At 39.5% G+C, this 14201-nt stretch overlaps 1 protein-coding gene across 2 annotated transcripts in view; it reads left to right on the top strand.

Annotated features, from left to right (window-relative positions):
• agt (angiotensinogen) overlaps window positions 1-10847 on the top strand; it is a 29729-nt gene extending 18882 nt beyond the window's left edge. For both annotated transcript variants that reach the window (XM_043681030.1, XM_043681039.1), the window contains 3 exons: window positions 1428-1680; window positions 5263-5410; window positions 7362-10847. In XM_043681030.1, coding sequence (XP_043536965.1) covers window positions 1428-1680; window positions 5263-5410; window positions 7362-7547 — 587 coding nt within the window. In that variant the 3' untranslated portion in view covers window positions 7548-10847. The remainder of the gene's footprint in view (window positions 1-1427; window positions 1681-5262; window positions 5411-7361) is intronic.
• The last annotated feature ends 3354 nt before the right edge of the window (window positions 10848-14201 follow it).

Below are 14201 nucleotides of genomic sequence, written 5' to 3'. Positions count from 1 at the left end.
GGGTGGTACGTGTATGGAATGAGCTGCCAGAGGAAGTGGTGGACGCTGCTACAATTGCAACATTAAAAGGCATTTGGATGAGTATATGAATAGAAAGGGATTGGAGGGATATAAGTCGGGTGGTGGCAAGTGGGACTAGATTGGGTTGGGATATCTGGTCGGCATGGACGGGTTGGACCAAAGGGTATGTTTCCATGCTGTACATCTCTATGACTCTATCTTTTCCCTCTCTTGGTTACAGCTAAAAGCCGGGGTTTCTCTCTGATACTGGGTTACCTGTGAGATAAATCCATCTTTCTGAATTTAAGTTTTAGCCAGTGGGTGTGTTTATGGGATGTTACTATATTGGTACAGTTAATTAATAATAGTTACTGTTCTGTTATTGTGTTTAAGTTTTCTGATTTGTTATTATAAATTCCTCTTTCTTTGGATGTATTTTAACTATAGTATTTAAATAGATTGTGTTTTGCTTAATGTTGGGTAGTTTGACAGTGGCATTGCGTCTGAACACAGCACATTACATTTCTCTTTAAAATATGAAAAAGTTAGGATCTAGGCTACCTCCATATTACATTTTGAGGGGGTCTGGTCTGGTCCATAACAAGTGGCATAGTTGTAATGTCACTGGAATAGTAATCCAGGCCAAGCCAGTGACATCCATATTCCATGAACAAATAAAATAAATGCTAATGGGAAATTGGTTCAAGTCACACCTTACCAGCTAGTGGAGATAAAATACAATCAATTAATAAATCAAAGTGACCACTGAACTAACAGCAATTGTTGTAAAAACCATTTGGTTCATTAACATTCTTTAGGGAAGGCTATCTGCCATCCTTACCTGGTCTGGTCTGTATGTTGTAGATTCACAGCAATGCTGCTGGCTTTTAACTTCCCTTGAAATGGCTGAGCAATCTATTCAATTCAAAGGCAGTTGGGGAAGGTCAACAAATGTTGGTAATCTTGCCAGTGACACCCACATCCCATAACAATAGTACTGAAAATACTGACTTAGCCCCAATTAGTGTACAATTATTCAATAGATAAACATTGGAATCTTATATTGATTAATTGTACAGGGCTGTGAATCTATAATCTTACATCTTCTGGCTGTGACATCAGTCCAAGGTCACTCATCCTCACTCAGGTGGGTATAAAAGTTCTTCACTGGAAGAGAAGAGCAGGTGAGTTTTCCCAGTTACTGCAAGATTTGGAAGATGACTTCAAAGTGCAGCTGTGTCCTTCTTTCAAATTATTTAACTTATTTCCAGACTGGGAGGTTAGCTTTGAGTTTGGGATGAGCCCTAGGTGAGGGCAGAAACTACAGCTTGAGAGATGCAATCAATTTCGCGGAAAAGCCAGGTAGTTGAGATTGTTGATACATTATTTCTTTCACAACTTGTGCAAATATTACCTTTACTTCTCAGGAAAGTGGAAGACTAGATCGCAATGTCATGGATCAGAATTTCAAGATTTCTTCGATGTTGGAGAGGATAAAGTCCAAGTCTCTATGACAACTTGGTGTGGCAAGTTGGAGTATAAGATTGATCCTACATACACAATGATTAAGCTCCCAGTGACTGGAACAGCAGACATCATGCTTGTCCAGCCAGCCCAACCAGACACGTTGGAGAGTATTGAATCCTCCCTAGAAGTTAACAGGATTGCACTTCAGTCTGGGTAATTATAAAAGTAGCTATTTAATTAATTATTTTGAGGCATTGAATCTACCGAATGGAGATGGGCCTATTCACCCAAATGGTCTATGCTGGTGTTTATGCTTCACACTCTTCTTCACCTCATCCTTTCAGCACATCCTCCTGTTTCTTTCTCCCATTTGTGCTTTTCTAGCTTCATATTTATCTCTGGAACTTACTTAGACACTTTCTGAGAAATGTATGTTGGTTATATGTACATTCAGAAGGCTTTTGATAAAGTTTCTCATGAGAGTCTGTTAGCTGAAGCTCATTGGACTGCAACCAAATTAGTCAGGAAATTAGCTGAGTGGCAGGAGACAGAGTAGGGATAATGGACAGGGACTACAATTGGCAGAATGGGACTAAAGGAGTCCCATGGGAATCGATGTTGGACCTCAACTATTCACTGTAATCATTTACAACTTAGATAATGTGATAAAAAGCCACAATTACAAACTTAGTAAAGGACAAAGAAAGGCAGTAATTGTGAGTAGTGTCAGTGAAAGCATAATTACAAAGAGATGTTAATAAATTAAATGAATAGATAATGTGGTGCTCACTGCCCATGAGGGTAGTGGAAACAGACACAATCGATGAATTCCAAAAGAATTGGATGGGCAGTGAAGGATGTAGGGTTGCTAGTTCATGGGAATGGGATAAAGAGATTGGTCCACGGAGATCTGGTTATGAATTTGTCAAGCTTGAATGAGCTCTTTCTCTGTCTTGAATGACTGTATGAGTCAGGTCTTTTGTTGGAGACATGGTGTATGACCACAGTGTTACATTAAAACCCCACAGAGGTTCTCACTCACTGACTCTATAGGAACTCCCTGGAAAGTTTGAAATTCTGTCATTCCTCTTTGGGACCTTTCAAACAAAGTTCAAATATTTCTAACTTCCTTATCTGGATTGTTACTGAGGAAATGTTTGACGCATTAAGACCATGATCGACTCCTCAGTCAGGGGTAACTGTATAACCAACTCCAGTCCATAAAGCCTGAAACCAAACACCCCCTGACTAACCTGCCAAACCTGGACTACCCCTGACCTACCCGACTTCAGCTACACCAGCTGACCAGCACCAAGCTGGCCTGATTAACCCCCCAACATGACAACCTCTTCTGATCCATCAAGCCTATTCCCTGAACCACTTATCCACTTACCCACTTATTCACCTTCCACTCTTCCCATTTATGACCCTGCCAATCTATCCTACTCCCTTACTCCCTCACCCACCACGCACCTTTGCTCACTTTACTGACGAACCAGATACCCTTTACCAATTTAGTCCATCTCCTACCAATAAAATCATCCACACTAATCTTTACCCATTTGCCTCACCCCACTGCCCTCTTACCTCATTCACACATATTCATGAACACACTGAGAAGTTCCTAAGCTATTTGGCATGTTTGTGAATGAATTACCAGAATACATTCAAAAACAGTGGGTCTGTCTTTCTTCCTTTGAAGATCCAGTGCTATGATGAAAGACTCAATTTCAGAGATATTCTATATTTCTGAAGAGACTTGCATCCAAGGTCCAGGCCAGAAATGTGGATCCATCAGGACAGAAAAAATAAGAGTGAGCGTGATCATCCAACAATAAATGAAGCTCCCAGATGCTTCTCAGTTGCATCTCTAAAACTAAGGCAAATTGATTTCAATGTAAGCAAATGTTAAGTCACCCACTTGGCACCTAAAAAGAAAAGAATAGGGCACTCTCTAAATAATGAAAATTTAGGAAGAGTAGAGGTCCAAGAAACCCAGGGTCCAGATACACGTCAATGAAATGTCAAGAACAGGTACAGAAAATGATCAAACAAGCTATTGGAATGCTTGCCTTATCTGGAGGACAAGAGTATAAGAGGGTAGGAATCATGCTTTGGCTACATAGAGCTCTGGTTAGACCACTCCAGTTCTGCAATCAGTTCTGGGCAACATACCTTAGGAAGGATGCCCTGACCTTGAGTTGCAGTAGACATTTACAAGATTTATACCTGCAATCCTAGAATTGTATGCTATAAAAACCCAAATTAGAATGATTGTGTCAAGACGTTAAAGGGGAACAGCTAATTAGATTGGGATTAGAGTCAAAACTTTCAGAAGTGATGTTAGAAAACACTTCTGCTGCAGAAATTTGGAATTCTATTCCACAAACATTGTAAATGTATACTGCAACTCAAGGTCAGGGCATCCTTCCTAAGGTATGTTGCCCAGAATTGATTGCAAAACTGTAGTGGTCTAAACTCTATGATTTCTACCCTCTTATACTCTTGTCCTCCAGATATAAAGGCAAGCATTCCAATAGCTTTTTTGATTATTTTCTGTACCTGTTCTTGACATTTCATTGACGTGTACCTGGACCCCTGGGTTTCTTTGGACCTCTACTCTTTCTAGATTTTCATTATTTAGAGAGTGTCCTTTTCTTTTTAGGTGCCAAGTGGGTGACTTAACATTTGCTCACATTGAAATCAATTTGTCTTAGTTTTAGAGTTTGATGCAATATCAATTGTTAATTTTAAGATTGAAGTTTATGAATTTCTTTGTTAGCCAGTGGTACTAAGGGATTGGAGAAAAGGTAGATTCATTAAGTTTGGTCACAGGTCAGCTACAATATAATTGAATCTGAAACAAGCTCAAGGGACTGGATGGCCAATTCCTGTTCCACTCTTCCTGTACAGAGTCCCAGTCTGTTCAATTTATCCTGATCGCTACAATCTTCTAGTTTCTATGAATATGATAATTTTCTTTTTACATCTTCTAATTTGCATAAATAGCCTTTTTAATATAAAGACAGGCAATTTATAATGCCCGAAGTAACATCCTGTCAGGGTAGAATTTTAATACAGTTTTTGCTTTTCAATTCTGTGTTTCCAGAAATGAATCCCATTATTCGATTTACACTTTGCCTTAATTAACTGTATTGCTACTACTCATGCTTTGTGTATGTGTACCCCAAGATCAAATTTGGATCTCTACTTTGTTTCCATTGTTACTTTCTAAAGAGTATGTGGTTTCTTATCTTTCTGCCAAAATACTTTTAACATTTATTTAAAAGTAGTTACATAAAGACAATTCCTGTTACAAAGTGGAGAGGAAATTGGACATGGCGGAGAGGGGTAGAATAAAGTGGGAATCTCGTTTGCAGCCTATGTTTAGAAAATGCCTGATCTTCGGTTCTGATAAAGTTGGTGGAATTCAGTACCCAGCCGTATGATAGACAGTGTCTTGTTTTTCATACTGAACTTTGAGGAAGACAGTGTAGAACTTCAAAGTTACATTGACAAGTTGGTGGAGTAGACAGACAATAGCAAATGAAGTTCAATGTAGGGAACATGAAGTGATTTATTTTGGAAGGAAACGTGTGATTGACAATTTACAAGCTGTAAAGGGTGTGCAGGAGCAGAGAGACTTGCATGTATACGTACATAAGCCTTACTGTCTATCTTACATCCTGAACCATATCCTATTTCACCTCCAGAAAGTTTCACTGAACATGCTGTCATTTTGTATTTTTGACAATGGGGACAATGTACTCTTTTCTTCTTGCAATCACCCCACAGGATTGTAAGGCTTGTCTTGCCACGGTTCAAATGGAACAGTACATATGATGTGAAGGAACTTTACCACAGGATGCAACTGCCAAATATGTTGAGCGGTCAAGCTAATTTCTCCAGATTAAATAATGTCCAAAACCTAACACCAGACCAGGTAAGGAAGCAGTTTGATTAATAGGTGACCAAATGGCACACTTGTTAGTGTTCTTGTTAATGACCCAAACATAAAGTCACCTCTGACATGACAATCTAATTCTGGGCTACAACCTGGTAAGCTAAACCCCCTCCCCAGCCACTAAACTCAGGCTAAAGTAGTCTGTTCTCATCATCCGGGTTCAACCTGACCCTAAGATAGGCTTCTGACCCCATGTAATTTTCATTATCAAAGCAGCCTATTTCCATTTCTATAACTTTGCTCTGTCTAAACTTACTAGTTGCCAAAACACTCATCCATGCCTTTGTTACCTTTAGACCAATGTTCACTCTAAGCTGTAGAGGTGCTTGGCCACACAGCAATTGGTCACACACAGGGTTAAAAACAGGCCACAAGCCGACAATTAAATAACTGATGTTCCTTTTAAGGTAATGTATGAGTACTTGTTGACCTATATTGGCTCCCTAACCATCCAGCACGGTAGAATCACAGAACTGTTACAGGACAGGAGGAGGACTCTTGGCCCACCAGCTTTCCAAATCCTGACCAGTTGGTCCATTTTTTCTGTCTTCCCCTTGTCATCCTGCCCCTTCTTCACTTTCAAAAAGGAGCCTCATTCTTAATTTCAAAAGTTTCAACTGAAACTGCTTTCATCGCAGTTCAAGCAGTACATTCCAGACTGTAACCTCTCACAACACGAAAAAACGTTTTCTCATGTTGCCTGTTCTTCTTTTACCAATTATTTTAAACCTGTGCTTTCTCTTTATTCAGCTCTTCACAATTGGGAATAGTTTCTCCCCATTTACCTCTCTCCAGACCCCTCAAAAGTTTGAATACCTCAATCAAATCTCTTCTCAACCTTCTTTTCTTCGAGGAAAACAGTTATAACTTAATATGAGAACTAGGAGCAGAAGTAGGCCATTCAGCCCCTCGTGCCTGTTCCACCATTCAATACATCATTGCAGATTTCATCTTGGCTTCAACTAAACTTTCCTGCCTGCTTGCCATAATCCTTTAACCCATTACTAATTAAAAACCTGTCAGTCTCCTCAAATTTATTCAGTGTTCCGGTATTACCTCATTCTGAGGTAGTAAATTTCTCAAGCTGTCTAAATAAATGAAGATCCTCACCTCTGGAATCATTTTCATGAATTTTTTCTGCTCTGTCTCCAAACTCTTTATTGTTCTTCCTAAAGTGTGATGCACAGTACTCCAGTTCAGGCCAAACTAGTGTCTGACGTAAGTCAACATAACCTGCTTGAACTTCTATTCTATACCTCTACTGTTAAAGCTTAAGATTTTGCATACATTATTAACTGCTTTCTCAATTTGTCCTAACACCTTTAAAAGCTTATGTACATATGTCTCTCTGCTCCTGCACACCCTTTACAACTTGTAAATTGTCTATCACACGTTTCCTTCCAAAATAAATCACTTCATGTTCCCTACACTGAACTTCATTTGCTATTGTCTGTCTACTCCACCAACTTGTCAATGTAACTTTGAAGTTCTGCACTGTCTTCCTCAAAGTTCACAAATTTTGTACCGTCCACAGAACCAAAGGCTAGGTCAATAATATACATGTCAGAAAGCAATGGTTCCAGCACTGACCCTTGGGTAAGTCCACTAAAAATATTCCCTCATCCCCCCAAAAAATCAATTTATTTCCTGGTTCAAAAAGATGGTTCATTATCACCTTTTCAATTGGAGATGGGCATAAAATATTGACCTTGCTACTGAGACTCAGATGGCACAAACAAATGAAAAAAATCTTTCGAAACTACCTTTTAAAAACAAACTTTTGGCTATCTGTGGCTGAGTGTTGAATGTTGTTTCCTAATGTTACTGTGAGGCAACTTTTAATATTTTAACTAAGTTGTAGAAAGACATTTTTTAAAAAGTTGTATCTTTGAGCTTCCTCACTAAAATTCCTGCTTTTATATTGTTTTAGATAATACAACATGTTATTTTTGAAGTGATGGAAGATGGAGAGAAGCCAACCCCTCCAGGACATATTCCATTCAGTAATACAACCATCACAATGGAGATTCGGATAGATAAACCTTTCTTTTTCCAGGTCTATAGTAGAACATTGAATAATCTGTTGTTTCTTGGCAGAGTAAAGAAACTTCACTGAAATCCAGAATTTAAAATATTTTTATGTATGCTTACCAGTGACTTACCAGTTTTAATTAAACTTTTCTAGGAAGGGCAGGATTAGGAGAAAATGGGAATGGAGTAGACATTCCTGTAGAAAGGATAGAAGCAACAGCAGTGCAAAATTGAGGAGCTAAGTGGCCTCCTTTTAGGAGTATTTTTTACTAATGTCATTTTGAATCAGAACAGAACATAGCAATCTATAAATAATTGCCCCATTTAGAAAATAATCATGTCACAAAGATATTCTCAAAATTGTATACATTGATAATGTCTTAAAAATCTTATCAGCATGACTTCCTTGGAACCTTTACTATTCTAACTGGAATCGTTCTCATGCATAACAAAAGTTTTGATGAAAACTGGTCAGATGCAATTGCACCCTCCCTCCAGCTGGCTGATCTAAGGGAGCCTCAAGGACCCCAACCTCATCCTAAATCCAGTGGGAAAACACTATTTCTGATGCAGGAAGTAGCCCTGGTTGTGAAGAGTTATAAATTGAATTGATCTTCTTTCTCTATCCACTTGAGGGATTGTAACCCAGGTCATATCTTTTGATGGGGACAAAGTGGAAAGTGAAGCTGATGTACCCCAAACTAATCCAGAACAACAGGGAAGGTTTATTACCACCAACTTAGAGTTCAGCCCTTCAGGAGGTGATGTCAAGGAGCAGTTCTTCACACAAAGATGACGAAAATTTGTTGAAATTGGGAGGTGGTGTTATTAAATGGAAATTTTTACAAAACACCTGTGATAGATTTTTGTTACACGTGATAGAGAGTCAAGGTGAGGATGTGGAGTTGAAACACAGATCAATTTCAATCTAAATTAGTCTTGGAATGTGCTCAAGCAGCTGAATATAGTCTGCTGTGATCTTATTTTTAAAATTTGTCCATGGGATATGGGTACTGCTGGCTGGAGCAGCCTTTATTGATGAGAAGGTGCTGCTGAGCTGCCTTCTTGAACTGCTGCAGTCTGTTGGATATGGGGGAGGGAGTTCCAGGATTTTGACCTTGCGATAAGGAAGGAATGGTGTGATAGTCAAGATGCCACATGGTTGGAAAGGAACTTGTGGTGTTCTCATGCATCTGACACCCTTGTCCTTCTAGGTGTAGAAGTCCTGGGTTTGGAATGTGTTGTCAAAAGAGCCTTGCAGGTGTACTGCAGTGTAGTTTATAGATAGTACAAATCACTGCCACTGTGCATTAGTGATGAAGAGAGTGAATGTTGAAGGTGGTGGATGTGGTGCCAATCAAATGGGCTGCTTTGTTTTGGATGGTTGTGGAGTCATACAGCACGGAAACAGACCCTTTGGTCCAACCAGTCCATGCTAAACAAAATCCCAAACTAAAGTAGCATTTTAATCCATTTTTGTACCAAGGCTGTAACGAAGGCAGGCTCTGCATGTCCTTGCTGAAACCCAACTGAGAATCAGTGAGCAGGTTATTACTGAGCAATTGTCGCTCAAAAGTGCTGATGATAGCACTTTTCATCTTCTTGCTTATGATCAAGAGTAGACAGCTAGGGTATTAATTGATTGGTCCTGGTCCTGGTTCATATCCCTCCAAATCTTTCCTATTCATATACTTACCCAACTGTACTTTGAATGTTATATTTGTACCCACATTCACCACTTCCTCAGGAAGCTCATTCCATACACGAACCACCCTCTGTATAAAAAACTTTGCCCCTCGTCTTTTTTAAATCTCCCTCTTCTCACTTTAAAAATGTATCCCCTAGTCTTGAATACCCCCATCCTAGGGCAAAGACAGCTACAATTAACCATCTAACCCCTTCATTATTTTATAAACTTCTAAGCTTCTTGACTGTTGTTAGGGCTACACCAGGTCTGTCAAATGGAAAGTATCCCATCACACTCCTTACTAGGGCCTAGTCAATGATAGCTAGACTTTGTAGGGTCAGGCCTTTGACGTGCACTTATATACGCAATATTTATATTGCTATTGCAGTTCAGTTTCTGGTCGATGGTACTCCAAGAATGTCAATAGTGGGGAATTCAGTGATGCGGATGTTATTGAATGTCAAAGGTCACTGGTCAAATTCTCTTTTGTTGGAAATGATCATTGCCTGGCATTTGATTGGCAAAAATGTTGCTTGCCACTTATCACCCCAAGCCTGCATATTGTCTAGGTTTTCCTGAGTATGAACACAAACTGCTTCAATATTTGAAGAGTTGCAAATCGTGCTGAACATTGTGCAATTGTCAGTAAAATTTCCCAACTCTAGCAGAGAAAGGGTCATAGATCAAGAGGCTGAAGATAGCCGGAACTAGGACATTACCCTGAGGAACTGCTGCAGAGATGTCTGGGAGTTGAGATGACTAATCTCCAACAACAACCATCTTCCTACGTGGCAGGTATGCCTCCAATCAGTAGAGAGTTTTGCCCCAATTCCCAGTGACTTCAGTTTTGCTACCGTTCTTTGATGCTGATCAAAAGCTGCCTTGATGTCAAAGACAGTCGCCCTCAGTTTACCTCTGGAGTTCAGCATTTTAATCCATTTTTGGACCAAGGCTGTAACGAAGGCAGGCTCTGCGTGTCCTTGCTGAAACCCAACTGAGAATCAGTGAGCAGGTTATTACTGAGCAATTGTCACTCAAAAGTGCTGATGATAGCACTTTTCATCTTCTTGCTTATGATCAAGTGTAGACAGCTAGGGTATTAATTGATTCAATTAGATATGTCCAGAGAATACTGCAGCCAGTGGTCTGAATCAGTATACAATGAAGAGTACTAATCCAGCACACCGTCTGAGTCAGCATACCATGCAGTATACTAAGAATGCAACAGTATACCATGTGACATACTAACTCAGCATGGTCTGCAACAGTATACCATGTAACATACTAACTCAGCATGGTCTGAATCAATGTAACATGCTCCACTTTGTGCTCTCGTGAGTCACCTGTACTTGTGACAGAAGTGCCATGGATGAAGTAAAGTTAATGTTAACTGCTAATTCTTGTGGTCCATCTCACAGGTAGGATTAGCACTTTCTAGGAACGCTAGCTGCTCTTGGATGAACAGTATGTAATCCCTCCATACATTCAGTGTTGGCAGAATTGGTGCTAGTACACATCATTCCTCCGTGCCCCCCGCCCCAATAATGCGTTAGACCATTTGAAAAAACAGATTAAGAACATATCCAAGAGCAAATAATACCAAGTCTGTCCAGGTATGTTCTGGACTAAACGTTGTGTTGCCTGTCACATAATTTTCTCAAAACGAATTTGCTGAAAAATAAACCTTCCACCTTCAAATCAATTGACATGCTGAGTCATTCTGCTGTCTAAATGTAATCTTTACCATTTGATTCAGCTCTTTAATTCAACTATACTTTGCAGTGAGTGTTCACAGATACGTTTTGTTAATTTTTTGTGGGATAAGGGCAATACTGAAAAAAATAGCACTCATAAGCTGCCCTAAATGATTTTTTACTTAGTCCTTTACTTGACCATTGCTAATTATTGAGGCAGGGTTAAGCCACCTTGAATTGCTGCAATCCTTATGCTTTTCAGGATAGAGTTCCACAGGTTTGGCTCAGTGACAGTGAAGAATGATGTCCTGTGAAAGTGGTGTTACTAATCTGAATTTACCAGCGCCTAGCATCTCAAATGCCATTTTGTTGCCACAACAGCGAGTAGTTTGATGCAACTTGTGGCTTATGTGGCTATTTCAGAGGCGAGTTAAAGATTAACCATAGTGGTGTGGAACTGAAGTTACATATAGACCCAGACAGGGTAAAAATTGTGGGTTTCTTTCCCGAGAAGAAGTTGGGTTTCATTGACAATCTGTACCAATACCTGTTTTTAAAAATTACTTTATATCTTAAGACAGCAAATGGAATCTATGATTAACATCTCGTTTGGAAGACAGACCACTGACAATGCACCATTCCCTCAGCAATGCGTGGAGTGTCTCCATGGCTTGTGTGTGCCAGTTCCACAAGCTTTTGATACAGATTTGTGTGACCTACAAAAATCAGTATATTGATCTCTTAGAATGTTGTGAAGTCCAAAAATTCTATATTTCATGTTCATTAAAAGAACATTCAGGTTTACCCTTTTATGATTAGCAATATCATCTCATTTTTGAGTCACTGCAGATGTAGATCAACTTAGAATATGTAGATAAACTCCAGTTGATTGCAAGGGCTTTCACCCGAACTCATTGCAATCCAAACAGAAACATTCAGAGTCAACAATGGTTTCTTCAGTGTACAAACAATCTGTTGGGCATGTTAATTCAAAGGCCAAAGGTAATCTAGCTCAAGAGCATCAAATTTGTTCGTCTTTACTTTAAAGTATTTTATGGTTTGAACAAATTGAATTCTAAATTTTCCTCCATGGACAGAATTTATGCACAAGTGGCCATGCTTATAAATTTAGAACATCAGAAGAAAAAGGAAATGCCAGAGTAACGTTTGCTAAAATGTGATATCAGTGTGTGGGACAGATGGAGATAAATAGGTTTTTGTCAACAAGTAAATGCTCCAATACAATAAAGTGAATATATGGGTCAATGTTGTTTCTTTTGTCTTGCTATCTTATAGCTCGGAATTTCCTAAAATAGCGTAAACAGAAAGCTACACCAAATCTTCCAGTAATGAGTTACACAAGAATTTCCTAATAGGCATAACCTGAAAGCTAAATTGATCCCTCCTATTAGCAAGAATTCCAGACTTCCCTCAGCACATTTAAACTGGAAACAACGGCATATAAAAGTACCCTACAACAATCAAAAATCAAAACCCGGGCCCAGAGGAAAGCACCAAAATAATGGCAGTTTTGAATCATAGAATCCCTAAGATGTGGTAGCAGGCTATTCAGCCCATCCAGTCCACACTGACCCTCCAAACAGCATCCCACCCAGACCGGCCTCCTTATCCTATCCCTGTAACCCTACATTTCACATCACCAATCAACCAAGCCTGTACATCCCTGGACCCATCTGGGCAATTGGGCACGGTCAATCCACCTAACCTAAACACCTTGGACTGTGGGAGGAAAGCCACACAGACAGTCACCTGAAGCAAGAATTGAAACTGGGCACTTGACGCTGTGAGGCAGCAGTACTAACCACTGAGCCACTATGCCGTCCCATATGCACTGTGCTGCTTTGTCAAACTTAAGAAAAGTCAGGTCACCACCATTCTACATGACAGAGAAAGTGGAATTTTGGCAGTTTCCCTACAATGAATATTTATCAGTTTGATATTTTAAAGGTGCATTCAAAATTAGGTAAGGGAATAGATTTTGGGGACTATCCAAGGAGACAGTCCTTTGGATGGCTGGATGGCCTGTTCTTCAGGCAGTGACAAGATTTCACTGATTTAGAGACCCCAGACATTCATAAATTCAGCTCATTAGCTGTAGGGAGCTAAAGTTGCATCTGGGCACAGTTTTCAGATCAACAGCCAGAGCTGTCTGTTTTAAGATTATGGTTGGGCATCAGGATCCTGGGTAGCAGAGCCCCAAATTCATACTGGGAGGTCTAAAGAACCACTGTGGATACCTGGCACATTGCCACGTTCTCACTGTAAGCTATGTTAACAGGTCAAGGAAGGCTATTGACTCTCATTTTAAGGCTGTTACCACTCCACAGACACCACAGAATGGCCACTTAACGAGAATTTTTTTAAACAAATGCTTAAAAAAAACCCTTAAAATTTCCTTCCAAGTCACACACCATCTTTGTTCCATCACTGACCAAAGTAATAAATGCCAGGGATGTTCATATTCCATGACTGAAAAAAACAGAATGACCTTGGGCCATTGACTTTGTGTTTTCCTTTAACATTTGGTATCAATTTAAGAAAATTAATAAACTCTATTTTTCACAGAGCTTTATTACATATGATTGACAGAACAGAATCACTCTTACACACTTAGCTGGTTTACCACTAACTACATCTATACTACTTGCCTTATCTACTTCTGTGCTATCAAGGTCAAATCACACTCAGTGAAATTGTTTCTCATGAATTCCTTATCACCTTTCTTAATGACGATCATCAATGAGTGACAGAGATTCAGATGCTTCGATGTATCAGTCATGGCAGAACAGTAGCTCTCCCCCAGTCAAAAGTTCAAGTTTCCTCTCCAAATACTTGAGCACAAAACACAAAGTTGGGCTTTCAGTGAAGTTTGGTGGAAGCTGCGATGTTAAATCAAGGTCTTTGCCACCTTCACAGGTGAACACAAAGATCTCTTGGCTCTACTTCAAGAAGGAGCAGGGCAGTTCCAATTTCCTGAACAGTATTTATCCCTCATCCAACATCTTTAAAAATAGACAATCACTACACTCCATAAGTTGGCTGTGAAATGCAGTTGGACACTGTGGATGTAAAAGAGATATATTAATTCAACATCTTTATTTGTTTAAAGATGCTGATCTGGAATTGCATGAAAGGAGTTTAGAAAGATATTGGAATAATCCTGTCTTAAGCTGCTCCATTCCTCAGTTTCAGCTTTCTGGCCTTAGTGAAGGAACTGGAGGTTGGGGGTGGGTGGGGGAGAAAACAAGATTCTGTTTAAACCTTGAGAATGCAATGAGCGCATATCATTAATTTAATAGGATTTTTAATGTAATCTCAATGAGTTAAGAGATTTCAC

Source organism: Chiloscyllium plagiosum, chromosome 3, assembly GCF_004010195.1.
Source record: "Chiloscyllium plagiosum isolate BGI_BamShark_2017 chromosome 3, ASM401019v2, whole genome shotgun sequence".
Taxonomy (NCBI): Eukaryota; Metazoa; Chordata; class Chondrichthyes; order Orectolobiformes; family Hemiscylliidae; genus Chiloscyllium; species Chiloscyllium plagiosum.
The sequence above is the reverse complement of the archived record's forward strand: the minus strand, read 5'-3'. Positions and strand labels throughout refer to the sequence as shown.